The sequence below is a fragment of the Sceloporus undulatus genome, chromosome 7 (genome assembly GCF_019175285.1).
Source record: "Sceloporus undulatus isolate JIND9_A2432 ecotype Alabama chromosome 7, SceUnd_v1.1, whole genome shotgun sequence".
In the NCBI taxonomy this organism is placed as follows: Eukaryota; Metazoa; Chordata; class Lepidosauria; order Squamata; family Phrynosomatidae; genus Sceloporus; species Sceloporus undulatus.
Genome location: NC_056528.1, coordinates 8,822,839 through 8,836,620, shown reverse-complemented (window position 1 = coordinate 8,836,620; position 13,782 = coordinate 8,822,839). Strand labels below are relative to the sequence as shown.

General features: G+C 46.6%; 2 protein-coding genes across 3 annotated transcripts in view; both read right to left on the bottom strand.

Annotated features, from left to right (window-relative positions):
• The window catches only part of AGMAT (agmatinase), a 4,733-nt gene extending 871 nt beyond the window's left edge, over window positions 1-3,862 (bottom strand). Inside the window, exons 1-6 of the mRNA XM_042478210.1 lie at window positions 3,264-3,862; window positions 2,582-2,784; window positions 1,801-1,849; window positions 1,191-1,386; window positions 833-1,012; window positions 78-162 (exon numbers count right to left, since the gene is read on the bottom strand). Of these exons, the coding sequence (XP_042334144.1) occupies window positions 78-162; window positions 833-1,012; window positions 1,191-1,386; window positions 1,801-1,849; window positions 2,582-2,784; window positions 3,264-3,670 (1,120 nt within the window). The 5' untranslated portion in view covers window positions 3,671-3,862. The remainder of the gene's footprint in view (window positions 1-77; window positions 163-832; window positions 1,013-1,190; window positions 1,387-1,800; window positions 1,850-2,581; window positions 2,785-3,263) is intronic.
• Window positions 3,863-4,283: 421 nt separating this feature from the next.
• Window positions 4,284-13,782, bottom strand: PINK1 (PTEN induced kinase 1). 2 transcript variants are annotated; one of them, XM_042478208.1, is made up of 9 exons: window positions 13,409-13,517; window positions 11,862-11,868; window positions 11,581-11,823; window positions 10,476-10,579; window positions 9,527-9,709; window positions 8,489-8,652; window positions 6,603-6,730; window positions 5,852-6,088; window positions 4,284-5,448 (listed from the first exon to the last, which is right to left on the bottom strand). In XM_042478208.1, exons 3-9 carry the CDS (start codon window positions 11,596-11,598, stop codon window positions 5,188-5,190), a joined length of 1,095 nt encoding a protein of 364 aa, XP_042334142.1. In that variant the 5' UTR covers window positions 11,599-11,823; window positions 11,862-11,868; window positions 13,409-13,517; the 3' UTR covers window positions 4,284-5,187. The 2 variants fall into 2 exon arrangements, with proteins under 2 accessions (XP_042334142.1, XP_042334141.1); XM_042478207.1 differs by having other exon boundaries at window positions 11,581-11,868; window positions 13,409-13,782.

The window sequence follows — 13,782 nt, the reverse complement described above, 5'->3', positions numbered from 1 at the left end:
AATAATAATAATAATAATAATAATAATAATAATAATAATAATAATAATAAATATCCTTTGTTGAGCCATTCACTTACCTGAAGCGTCGTAAATGGGGGCAACTTCTACTAGATCCCCTCCCACGATATTTAGTCCTCGGCATCCACGAAGGATCTCCAGAGCCTGTTTGAAAGCAAGAGGATGAAAAGAGCTTGGATTGAACTCTCCAACTGAGCTCTGGCACCTGGAAAAGTTAAGTGTCTGAGACAACATCTCCCAGCATCCCCAGCCAGCAGGGCCCTTTGGCCAGTTTGGCTGGGAGTGGATTCCTTGGGCTGCTATTTTTAAAAAACAATTTTATAGGCTCACCTATGGATTCGTTACAGTGGCCATTATGGAGTTTTCCAGATGTTGTCGGGTTACAACTCCCAATAGACCTAACCAGCAGTGAGGAATGCTGGGAGGTGTAGTACGACAACTTCCAGAGACCTGCATGATTCCCACTGCAGTAAAAAAAAAAAAGGACTTCTCTGGGGAAGTGATTTTTTTTGCATTTGGGGTCTTGGGGGCAGAACGATGTTCCCAACTGCCTACAATTCCCTCCCCTGCTTTAGCTATTGCCACTTTGGTAAGACAAGTTGGGCAGATGGGTTTTAGAGTCCTTGTCAGTAGTATGGTCGAATGTTAACAGCTGTCCAGTGACCACAGAAGCAGTCTCTGTTCAATAGTGCCTTTCTTGGGTACCTTTTTCGGCATTAGCTGGGCAGTCTAGGTTTGGGAAAAGAAGGGGCCAGGGGAATGAATTTCCGTCTGTTATAACCTGCTTGCAAAGTTCATGTTCTGCAGATTATACCTGAGCAGGAGTGAGTCCAGCAATTTCGGGCGTCCCCGTGCCAGGGGCATAGGCAGGGTCGATGCCATCGATGTCAAAGCTGATATAAACGGGCTTGTTGCCCATCTGCTTTCTCACTTCCGCCATCAAAGGGACTAGCGACTTCATCCAGCAGTCTTCTACTGGCACGACTCGGAAACCCTGCAGGGAGGCAGAAAGTAAAGGCAAATTGTGTTTGAACCCTCATCTCCCACAGTCAGAGTCCAACGTGCCACACTGGCTTTCCACACGTTGCTGCCTTGGGCCTAAATAGGATTGCGAGTCCCATTCCATCACCTAGGTTTCCCCACATGGACCCTCCATTTGGGAACTGTTTTACCTGGTCCCGGCCGTACTTGCTTGGGTCTGGAGAATAAGAGGAGCCTCGGATTCCAATCTGAACGACCCGCTTGCAGTCCAGGAGGCCCTCTTCCACGCAGCGCCGAAAGGGGGTCCCATGGTAGATTTTTTCCCCGAGCGCTTGGTCTCCTGTGTCTGTGTGAGCATCCACATGCACAAGCCCAACAGGACCGTACCTTGTCAGAGAGAGAACAGCAAGCGGACATGAATCTCTTACTACTATGGCCCCATCTCATTTATTTATTACACTGATTTATATGCCACCCTTTAGCACAGCATGCCCTCCAACCGTCCCAATTTGGCGGGAATCGTCTCGACTAACCCTCTGCTATCCCACTTTATCAGCTGTCCTTAAAATGTCTGTTTCTCTCTCCTCCCACTTTCCCCCTTCGTCCTCGGCTTATTTCGATTGCTGCAAACTGAATTTAAAGTGCAAAGGATGTTTACACTCAATTCAACAGAAAGGAGAGGAAGGAGAAGTTTGCTTTTGAGACGTATGAAAAGCATAGGCACAATATTGCTTATCTTGCTCCCCAGCCTTGGCATAAGTATTCCCCTCGTCCTGAACGCATTTTCCCTTTCAAACTTACTTTTCTGCGACGGCCTGAAGGATCGGGTACGTTATCGTGTGGTCTCCACCTGCGAGAACAAAAAACTGCAGAGTGAAAGGATGTCCCAAAGCCTGCCTTCCTTCAACACAATCTTAGCTCTCTGCTCATGTCCTTTCCAGCCAAAAGAGATGCCCAGAGTAGCTCACCTGTGATATAGCTCCAGGATCTTTGATAACAAAAAGATATGGATTGGGTTTCTACATCGCAATGCTTTGGCACTTCCTAGCCAGTGTCTTGATGCTTATATTCACCTAAAATGCTACTGTGATTTTACAAGATGCAGACATCTGTCGCACAATGGTAGCCAATGGAGTGACTGAGGCGACATGGCGGCCCATTGCTATGCCATATCATTCATTCCACTGACTACCACTGTTCAACAGATGCCTGCACGTTGTAATGTCACATCAACACCCGAGTGAACATGGAGATCTTGAAACTACTCAAATCAGAAAGCCCTTTATGAAGACGCAAGTCACAAACAGGATGCCAACCTTCCCTTCCCACTCTCGGATTCCTTTGCCACTCTGCTTGAGTTTGGCAGCCATTCCACACAGTCGCTTGAGACAGAAATAGATTTTCCCAGCAGCAGCATGTTGCTATGATTTGGTGTTGCAATCTAGAGCAATGCCACCCAAAGTGGTGACCCATGGGCCAGACAAACTATGAGTTACAAACTGGCAGTCCCTGGAAATCTGCCCCTAGGAGAGACCGAAACAGTTCACCACATATCCTCTGTGAACCAAGCCACCTTACTTACCCAGCGTAAGTGGTACGCAGCCCCCTCCCACAATCGTTTGGAAGGCTTCGCGGATTTGTCTGCAGCTGTCCTTCAGGTTGTACAAGTTGACGTTTACATCACCAATGTCAGCAACCATGAGAGAATGGTACGGATCTGCTCCAGTGCTTGGGTTGAACCACCTCACCATCCCCGATTCGGCACGGATGTGGCGGGGACCAAACCTGGAAGAGGAGTGGCCCCAAGTGGTCATAACTCTTGGGCTATCTTGGGCAAGTTGCCAGGCGGTGGCAGCAGCCCATTTCCATCGTTGGCATTAGAGGCCTTCCAGGTCTGGAGGATCTGCTGGGTGGGAAAATGAGTCACTATCCTTTCCTGCTTAGCCAGCATCTCCACCAGATCTGGAAAAGACTGTTGAAAAGAGAAGAGGGCACTACAAAATGATCTACAACAGGAGTCAAATACACTAGATACACCACTGGCTATTGCAATAACGTGTGTCCGTGTTTGGCACTGAAAGATCCTTGGTGCGGCCTGGAACTATCCCCAGTTCTGGAACAAGACACCCCTGGTAGAGTCAGAACACGGACCCTTAGACCTGGTGTGGTTCCCCACTGTGACTTAGCATCTCAGTAGCTCCTATACTTGATGTTTGGGGTCTCTTTCTTGTTGCCCACCCTCTGAGCCCTGTAGCCCCACTCACCTAGCCCCTGGACGATTGGAGGTCCCTGTGTCAAGAGGCACCCCAACAAAAGCAACATCCAGGCCTTCTGCCGAACTCTGAACGGGGAGCTTGAACATGGAGCAGACGCCCACAGGCCTGGCCACTGTTTCTGCGCTGAGTGGGACATTGAAGCTGGAGTTGGAGACAAGGCGGTGGCGAGGGAGAATTCTTTGGGACTCAAAATTTTTCAAGAAGGAGCCAGGCTGAATTCTGGCCAGGGAGCCAGAACTGGCTGGGAAGCATTTTCCACGGCCGAGTCGAAAAGAACGCAGTGGAAAAAGCTGTCTTGCTGGGAACATGCTCGAGAAAGCACCAACACCCAAATCCAGGCTGTTTCTGCAAACCTGCAAGAGGGGCTTGCAGCTCAGGGAGTAGAAAGTCTGCATTCTGCCATGTGCGCAAGGAGGGCCCAGATTCTATGGGGCTATTGGCTGGTCACTTTAAAGGCAGCCCAGAGGAGGAAAACACCCCCTGGACAGTCCTGTCCTCTGCCTCCTCCCCACAGCTCAAAGGGCAGAGCAAGCAGCAGGCGGGGAAACCTTGCAGAGCTTTCTTTTCACACTGCTGTGGCTTTGCTCTCCTCTCCAAGGCAAGGCTCGGAGCTTGGAAGAAAGAACCCAGCCAGCTACAAGTTTCTCTCTTGTGTTAACAAGGGTGGGATGAGGCCACACATTTCCAAAGAAACGTCACCCGTGTTCTGATTCATGCGCTTTCGAGTTGGCTCTGAGTGATGGAAAATTTATTCCTGGGTTTTCTTGGCTAGATTTATTCACAAGATGTTTCCCACTGCCTTCTTCTAAGTGTGTTTCCATGGCACAGCAAGGATTTGAATGCTGTTCTTCCAAAGTCTAGTCCAATACTGTATCTACAACATGCAGGCTCTCTGAACAAAGATTTCCATGCCCTCCATCATGAAAACAAATCCCACTGTTAACCCAAAAGCATGGCTCTCCCCAGAATCTGAGTCTTGTTCAGCATGAAAACAAACCAAACAAATGCTGTGTTTCAAGGAACAAACCACTTTATTGCACCAAATAATTAACTCTCCCAACAACTAGAAATAAAAATCTTGCCACTTTGCAGCTACAAAGTCTACCAAGAGGCGTTAGGAACGCTCACTGTAAGCTAAATATTAAACCAACTCTTTCAAAAAACACAAACGTTTCTTTATTCTCTCATATAAGAGGTGGCTCTTTTAGCCTGGCGTGATGCTACAGTTTCACAACATTGTGTACCAAAGTAGATTTTTCTCTTTGTGGCTCCTCCCTTGCATTTTCCAGCATCACCTTGAATTGGCTATAACTCAGTCTATGGATCTATTCATCTACTCATTCCTTTGTAAAAGGAATCAACACCCTCCAGAAAAGAGATACTGTTAACGGGAAGCCTGGTTTTGTTTTGGTTTTTTGCACAGGCTCCTCTCCCAAAAGCCAAATGGAAAACATTCTGATACTTAAGCAGAAAAGGAGTAAAAAAGATCAACAATTTCATCATTCTTGTTGTTTTTTTCTGACTAGGGAAAAATAAATAATTTTGAGACAGGAAAGGCTCCTCTGTAAATGATTTAGATAATCATTGCTTTCTTCTAACTCACTAGGAACTTTGAAGCACTCAACTCTCGCAAAGGACAGGTCCTCTGGTTTAACAAAACCGTACATTGACCCGATTTCCTTTAGAGACTGAATGCACAACCACAATGAATAATGTTTGCTGTCAAACCTAGCTCTATCGTCTATTGCACTTACGACACCCCAGCTCCGCGGTCCGCCTTCTCACCTAAAGAAAAGAAGGCTCTGCCATTTTTAGGCCCGTAGAGATAAAGAAAAGTGAGGCTTAGCTCCTCCAGTGCTTTTAGTGAAACGCTCAAGGAAACAGCAGCAAAGGTGGTGAGGAGACCTGAGTCCTACAAGGCCATGCTTCTCCATGCACAGAGCAGGGCAGCTGCCTCGCAGAGCTCTTGGTAGTCCAGGTTGGCCAAGAAGCATCTTTTCAGTCTTGTTTCGACGCTGCTCTCGCCTCCGAGGCGGTCCACCAGTAAAGTGGCAGCCGACTGGTGAAGCAGCCAGCCGACCATCTTGTTCAGTCTCAGCTCCTTCTGGCTGAGGAGATCTTCGCCCCAGAGGCCCAAGTGGAGAACGTTGGCAGCTACACGGGCAGAGAGCCTCTGAAAGGGGAGAGGAAAGGAAAATGCCGCAACCTCTTCCTCAGGCATACAGACCTGGGGCCTGGGTTTTTTTTTTATTTTTACTTAGTTGCGACGTTTACAGCTCACCTTTCATGCTCAAGGTTGCATACTTGGATCCCCTCTTTCCCACCTTACCTTCACAACAACCCAGTGAGTTAAATTCAAGAATGGAGGGCTGATTGCTATGCTGGGCTGGGCTGGGCTGGGCTGTGGTTTATGGGAGTGGCAGTCCAACAGGAATAGGGGTGCCAGGGTGGCAAAAGCTGCCCAAGAAATGCAAGAGGATGAGGATGTTTGGGAGGGGGGAACTGTAACAAAATGCAAACTCTTTTAAGAAAAGACAATGCCAAGAAGCCTTTGTGAAAGAGAAGACGGTTCTCACCATGGCAGGATCCCGCCGGAGCAACCGTCCCACCAGCTTCTTCACTTCAGGGGGCGCCACTTCTGGCACGGGTGGGAGCTCCTCGTCTCGGTAGCTTCTGCTTTCCAGAGCCACCCCCGCTCTGCCGTAGAAAGGGTTGCCAGTGCCAAAAATCTCATAAGCAATCGCCCCGACTGCCCAGGCATCGCTCTTGGTGTAATCGATCACAACACCTGGCCCCGGGGTAGCTGTCACCACCTGGGAGAGGCGGGAGATACAAGTCAGAGGGTGAGGGAGAATATCTAGAAGCAAAGGGAGCTCCTCCAGCAAAGCAAGCGGAAAAGTGGCCCACGATTTCTTTCAGTGGCTGGCGTGGTGGTGGTGCTGGTGGGTTCACAAGTCAGGACATCCAGTGCTTGTAGAAGTTATTGTTTCAGTTTTTAGACTCCTCTACCCAGGATGCCAGTGTGAGGATGCTGGGAACTATAATCTTAACAGCTCTGAAGAGATCAGAGCAAGCGTGGAGGAAGATGATCCCTTTTCTTTCTGTTATGGTGGTGTCTGTGTGGGGATGCTGGGGAATATAATCTTAAGACGTCACACTGTTTTCCTCTTCTGTAGCTGCTATTTGCATTGGGGGGGCTTCCTCACGGGTGGAGTTGAGGGGGGCAAAGGGTTAATGCTCCTCCTCATACCTCTGAATTCAATTGGGACAGTGCATGAGCCAGCAAAGAGGAGCACTGGTTACTTGTGGAAAGAGAGTAAGACTTACCTCTGGTGCCATGAGGCAGCTGTTGCCCCCGCGATCCACATACCAGCTGCTAAAGGGCAGCTTCAGACCAATCTTTTCATCAGCCAAGCAGCAGCCAAAATCTGTGATGACCAGCCCTGGAAACCCAGCTGCAAATAGCAGGAAAGGGAAGAGAGTGAGGCCACAAATGGACTAAGGGGTGGCTGGCTACAGAGAAGAACTGCAAAACACTTCTACTACTTCTACTACAGTGACATGTGTTCCTGGGTATATAACAAATATGACTGGCAAGGAATACAGTTCTCCCTCTGTGTGTGTGTTGATCTGGGACCATCCAGCTAAAGAGAAGCCCAACTTTGCAAGAAGAACACTGTGTCAAGGGGAAGGCCCTCCTGGACTCATCCAGAGAGGGAGCAGTTGCAGGGAGCTTGCTTCCCCCTTGCCTACCCAAAAGAATATTCTTCAGGGCCAAGAGTAATCTGCTGTATGCCATCAGCCAGAGAAGAAGCTGCTGCTCTAATGTGTGTTTTCCTCTTCCTTTTCCATCCCTTTTTCTTCAGGAATGAACCAAAGCCAGTCTTGATTTCACAAGCCACTCGGCAACTATCCCCCAGAGGTCACTCCACTGATAGCATTTATACCAAAGTCTTCTTAGATCACTGTTCTGTCAACTAGTGTTTGGCATTCCCTATTGTGCCAACGACAGAGGTCATGGCCAAATTGAACACTTGGCAAATGGTCTGGAGAGTGAAACAAAACAACCAAACTTTTCAGCTCTCCAAAACGCTGCTTAGCAGAAGTGCCCTTAGCCCTAGTCTATTTCGGCCATTGCTGCAACGTTTCTCATCGCACTACAAAACGTTCCTTGGGGCAAGGAGAGCCCATGCTTTCAGGCACTGCCAACTTTTCACAGGTCTGTTAATTTCTTAACTCCAAATGCTGTTTCTTAACTCCTGCCCACCCGAGTCGCATCCAGGCTGGAAGAATGCTCCTGGAATTAATGTTTAACTGGAGGGTGCCTCAAAACAATCCCAGGGCCAAAGTGCTTTGGGCTCCAACCGAGTGTGACTTTGCCCTGGGAATACCTTCACAATCCAGTGATGCTGAATTATTAGCCTATTTGTACTGGGGGATATCAGAAACTACTGGTGTGAAGCCAAACCCAAGCCACATGTGGCAGGAAATCAGGGATCCAGAGACAAGCTAGCAGCTATCAATTTGCGATTGTAGGGAAGAAGATGCAGCGCAGCTAATGGTACGGCTGTTTAATAAGTCCCTGCTAACTCTCTGTGATAAAACCCATAAGCTCCAGGAGTAGAAACAGGTTGTAAGTAGAGAGGATCAGAGCTATTTCTTATCATGAAGGAGATTTCACGTTGAATGGGATGACTCTATGTAATCTCAGTGATCTCTATATTAGTCACTGAAGAAGGGAAATTCAAGGAGCATCTGGCTTTTTAAAAAGTGTTGGCTGATCTATAGTGTTTGTCATCAGTCTTCTATTGTCAGGTGCCTTGGGTCATACATCAAGAGAGTGGCAGGATATAAATAAAAATTACATTAAATTAAAATTACAGAGAGATTCCAGGTTCGTTGACCTTTCCCTGTGCAAGACTGCCTCTGGTATCAAAAATGTATTTTGGTCTGTATTCACAAATCATATGGATTATGTATTGACAACACTCATCTTTTTGTTGGGTGAACTTATATGGATTTAGGTCAAGTTTATTGTTTATATCTAAATAACCATCTTAGGGCTTTGCTTATTTCCTGACTCTTTAGGTTTGATCACAACTCAAACCTCCAGGACTAAAAACATAAAATATACCATTGTCTCAAAAAGAGTAACCTAAAAACACAGCAGAGTTACGTAAGCACAAGCATGGCTTCCGGGGGGCATTACATACCAGAGTCAATTTCAACAAGGATGTTGTCCGACTTCAAATCCCGGTGAGCCACTCCGTGTCGGACAAGGTGGTCCACGCCTTCCAGGAGCTGTAAGAGCATCATGGTGGCGAGGCGAGGGGAAGGGCTCCTCTCACAGAGATATTGCCGCAGAGTGTAGGGATAACTAGGGAGGACAAGCAAGATGGAGGTGGAGCTCATCAGCAGAGAGTCGGAAAGCCAAATCTCCCTGGAAATAGAAGGCTGGTCTCTCTAGTCCCTGTGCCACGACACCAAAGACTTCAGTTTCCAAACCTTTCAAATTCTAACTTAAATTTTTGGCCACTGGATATTGTACAATACATTCCTATGCTAGCAGTTGAAATCCAAGAAGATATGGAGCTCCACACTTAGCCTACTCTGTCCTATTGTGCAGGGATGAGACCTGTCTGTCTTTTATACTCTTATGTGGCATCTTATACTCCTATCACACACCCCTTTTGTGGTGTCTCCCTCTTACTTGAAGGTGTGAACCTGAATTTCCATGGAAGATAATAGCAGCAACCCAATGAAGGGGAGATTGACCTATTTTTTAACTTCACAAGGACAGCTTGAAAAGTACTGTTATTAGAAAGAGAGGTGAGATTTTGGCTGGCATTCTGCTTGAGATTCACGTCTTCATAAGTGGCCTTATGTGTGCACAAAACTGAACTGAATAGTTTTTACGACATCTTATTCACCAAGGGGATGCTATGAAATGCACTTGCTGTTGCTACTGCAATAGAAATGTACTTGCTATTGCTATTAAAATTGGGTGCTCCCCATTGAGCATCCAGACATTGGCTAGGAAGTGCCAGAGCGCAACATGAGTTCCCAATGGGCATCAGAAGCACTTGATGCAAATTGGAGCCTTTTTGCCAGAGCCTGGATGCACATGACTGCAATTCACAAACAGGTTTCCATTGCATTTCGGAAACATAGCTATGGATTTGTATGAGGGCTGGAATCTTGATGTGCTTGGAAGCATGCAGACTGTGAACAACCCGTCCTTCTTGACTTACTTTTTCATCACTAAGAAGAGTGTGCGGCTGTGTCCAATTCCAGAGGGATTGAGGGTGGAGGGCAGGACATCTGGATAATCCACCGTTGCTCCGGGGAGCAATGGGACCGTAGAAGTGAATGCTCGGATCACCTGGACTATATTCGGGTGTGGCTTCAGCCTCTTCTTCCCAACGACAGGTTTCCTGTTTTAAGAAGACGTGCTGCCATTATTGCAATTTGTAGTTGTGCCACCAGGAGCCCTGGTGGCACAGTGGTTAAATGCCTGTACTGCAGCCATTCACTCAAAACCACAAGGTTGCGAGTTCAAGAGCAGCAAAGGGCCCAAGCTCGACTCAGGCTTGCATCCTTCCGAGGTCGCTAAAATGAGTACCCAGACTGTTTACTTGCTAATTAGCTTACTTGCTGTTCACCGCTATGATCTTTGGAATAGCGGTATATAAATAAAACAAATTAATTAATTAATTAGTTGTCTAACAGTAGTAACTACTAAACCATTTCCCCCTGTCCCACTAAGATGTCTGTAAATGAGCATAAGGAAAAACAATGAGAGAACTTGGGAACTCATTTAAAGTACTGATCACAAAAGCACCCTCTTCATTAACGGTGTTACTAACACTGTGTTCAAAGGCACCCTGTTTAACACTATCTGCTTACCTGGGCAAATATTTTGCACCTAGTAAAACAGATCTCAGTCCTGGTAGATTTTATGATGTGTGTGTGTTTTTTAATGGAAGTAGATCCCACAAGTCTGAAACCTGTTCATTCACAGTTTTGTCAAATAACATCATTGCACCCGCTGCCTTGCAGGCTGACAAATGCAACCTAGACAGAAGCCTGCACACAAGCAAGCTATTCAATACAATGGCTTGAATTTGTTGGATGCAGAACTATTGTTTTCTCTCATGCATAAGTAACTCTGCCAATGTCTCCAAAATTAGTAAATCATACCTGGGAGAAGCGATTGCTCCAAATTCTCCAGGGAAGGCAGAGCTGCTGGCTGGAACAAGCTCCTGAGACATGCTGCTGAGGATGCCTTCGCTTGAAGACCCAGCCTGAAAAAGCCATCACAAAGAACACTCTTTGTATTGATATGCCAATAATAATATATTTCTCTCTGAAAGCAGGGAGCTGAACCACAGTGTGCAAGTTAAACATTTATGCCAGGGGTGGGCAAAGTGGGTTGCATATGTCTCCTAGACACTACTTCTGGATATCTTGAAGTTCCTCAAATATCCTTTTACCCCTCTCTCCTTCCAATTTTGGGGTCTGCAGTTTTCATGCCAATCTTTCAAACTGCATCAAAATGCAGAAGAAAACACCCTCCTCAGAAAGAGCCCATGCCCAAATCCCTCAGTATTTGACTGTTTACTAGCCAAAGTGCCAAACAGAAGTAAAATCATATCACTTGATCAAAAATCTGGAAACCAAGCTTTAGTTTTGTGAGATGTTTAGCCTTCACTGTCAGAGAGTTCTGGTGCCACAACTTACTAATTCCAGGATTCCATTGCAATTAAAATAGTATCAAACTGCATTATTTCTGCAGTGCAGGTGCAATTTAAAATTCTGATTTCCATTTTGGCTGGTATACGTCTAAAAACAAAAGCATTTTCCTGCACCCCGGTTTTTCAGTTTTGCACCTCAACATATACCCTGCTTGGCTTTGTGTAAAACAAACCCAACATGATTTACAAAACATTCAGAGAATACAGTGGGTCCTTGGTATCCTCTGGAGTTTGGTTCCATGACCCCCACGGATAACAAAATTCATGGATGCCCAAGTCACATTAAATACAATGGATAGTAAAGTGGTGTCTCTTATATAAAATGGCAAAATTAAGGTTTGCTTTTGGGAATTTATATCTTTTGGAACATTTTGAATCTGTGGATGATTGAATCTGCGGGTAGCAAATCCATGGATACTGAGAGCCAACATTAAATGTATACGTGCATACAAACTTATGTTTGCAATATATATGTGTGTGTATATATATATATATATATATCTCGAGGTAATCATTTTGCTCCTCTTTCCTGAGAAGGACCCGATTCTCACCGAAATGTTCCACATCATCTTGATTGCCAAAGGGAAGCCCGGTTTCCAGCTGGTGGCTTTGCAAGGGCTTTCCCCTCCATCAACGCAAACATCCGAAGTATGGCAAGGCTTAGACCCGCCATCTCTTCCTTCCCAGCCGGTCGCAAAAGGAGTGGCAGCTTCATACACAGCAGCGCTGCAGCCTTTGCCGATGGCTTGGCCGATGAAATACTCTTCCAGTTTGAAGCCATGCTGGCGGAACAAGCCCAGCGGTTCTTTCCGGGGCTTGTTCTTCTGGACAAATATGGTCTGCAGGGAAAAGAGGCAAGCAGAATACTAGAATCATAGAATCATAGCGTTGGAAGAGACCCCAAGAGCCATCCAGTCCAACCCCATTCTGCCATGCAGGAAATCTCAATCAAAGCATCCTTGACAGATTGCCATCCATCTGCTTGAGTCTCCCATATCATCCGAAACGTCCCTGGTCCCCAATTCCAAAAACCGAAATACTCCAAAAACCAACACTTTTTTCATGGGTGGTCGAGATAGTGACCCCTTTGCTTTCTGGTGGTCCAATGTACTCAAACTTATTTATGCTCCCTCTATGTTGATGCACAATGCTTCCTGTGTACATGTGCGTTTGGGTTTTAGTTTGTTCTTTATTAGTTTCTGTAAGAGTGCTTTTATTGATAATGTTATATAACTGTTATATTTCCTTTATGCTGGAGTGTAATGCTTCCTGTTTACATACGCATTTGTGTTTCAATTTATTTTCATTAGTTCTTTGTAAGAGTGCTTTTATTGATAGTGTTTTTATAACTCTGAGATGTTTTGGTCACAGACCGTAAATAAACTTAGATACATACACAAAACTCATTCAAAATGTTGTGTATAAAATTACCTTCAGGACACATGTGTTTTGGATTTTGGAATACCTGTATCTGCATATAAATTTACAAATAAATAAATGACCCGCCGGAAGAGATCCGACAGCCAAATATAAAACCCATTGGAAGACCTCTCTCTTCCGGCAGGTCTTTTAATCATGAATTTTAAACACAAATTCTGTATTTAATTATTGCCCGACGTATTGTAATATAAATATTGCACAGAGACTCAGCTTAATATGTGTGTTTTATGTAATGGTTGTGTTTCAACTTAGTTGTAACCCACCTCAAAACTTGAGGAGAGGTGGGTAAGAAAACTATTATTTTTATATTACTAAGTAAATAAATAAAAGGTACGTAATGAGAGATTTTGGAGACAGGACCCAAGTCTTAGCATGAAATTCATTGGTGTCTCATTGGTTTACGCTTATAATAGTGTCATTTTGGGGGGAGGTTAATTCCATCTGGGTTGCATCTACACTACAAAATTAACAGTTTGACACCGCTTTAACGGCCACGGTGTGTGATGCTATGGAACTCTGGGATTTGTAATTGCTGTGAAAGCATGTTCTGTGTATACAAGCAATACGTTATGACAGAGCCGTGACAGTTGAAGTGGTCTCAAACTGCATTTGGCAGTGTGGATGTGTAAAGAGTAGAGCCAGGGCTGTTTGGGGTGTCCAGCACCAGAGTTTGGGAAAGTAACATTTCGGGGGTCTCCCTGAGGCTTATTAACCAAAAAGAATGGCTATATTTTCCTCAGGAGATGCCTAAAGCCGCCATTTCCCTCCCGTCTCCATGGCAACGGGGCCTGGTCCTCTCACTCAAGCCTTCCCGTCGCCATGACAACGGGGCCTAGACCACCTGCAGGAGCCTGCGAAGCCCTCCCGTCGCTATAGCAACGCGGCCTAGTCTACCTGCAGAAGCCTTCCCGTCGCCATGGCAACGCGGCCTAGTCTTACCTGGATGTCCTGGCAAGCCTCGGCCGCTCTTTTTTGCTCAGCCAGGGCTGGCTCCAGCAACGCCAGGCCGAGGCTGAAGGCCAAGCCGAGGCGGCGGGGTCCGAGGGGGACCCTTTGCCGGAAGACGACCAGACCCGGCGACGGCGGGCCTCGAGTGAGGCCTAGTCGAGCCGCGGCTTCGCGTAGGAAGCCTGGCCGGGGTTGGGAAGCGGGAGGCCGGGGCGGCAGAGGCGGAGGAGGAGCCTGAGGCGCCCCTCCGAGCCATCGCCACAGCAGCCCCCGGCCCAGCCGAGCCCCTCGGCCCAGGGCCTGCCTCAGCGCCATCTTTGGAGGCAGCAAAGGGGGCCAATGGCGGTTCTGTTGTTGTTATTGTG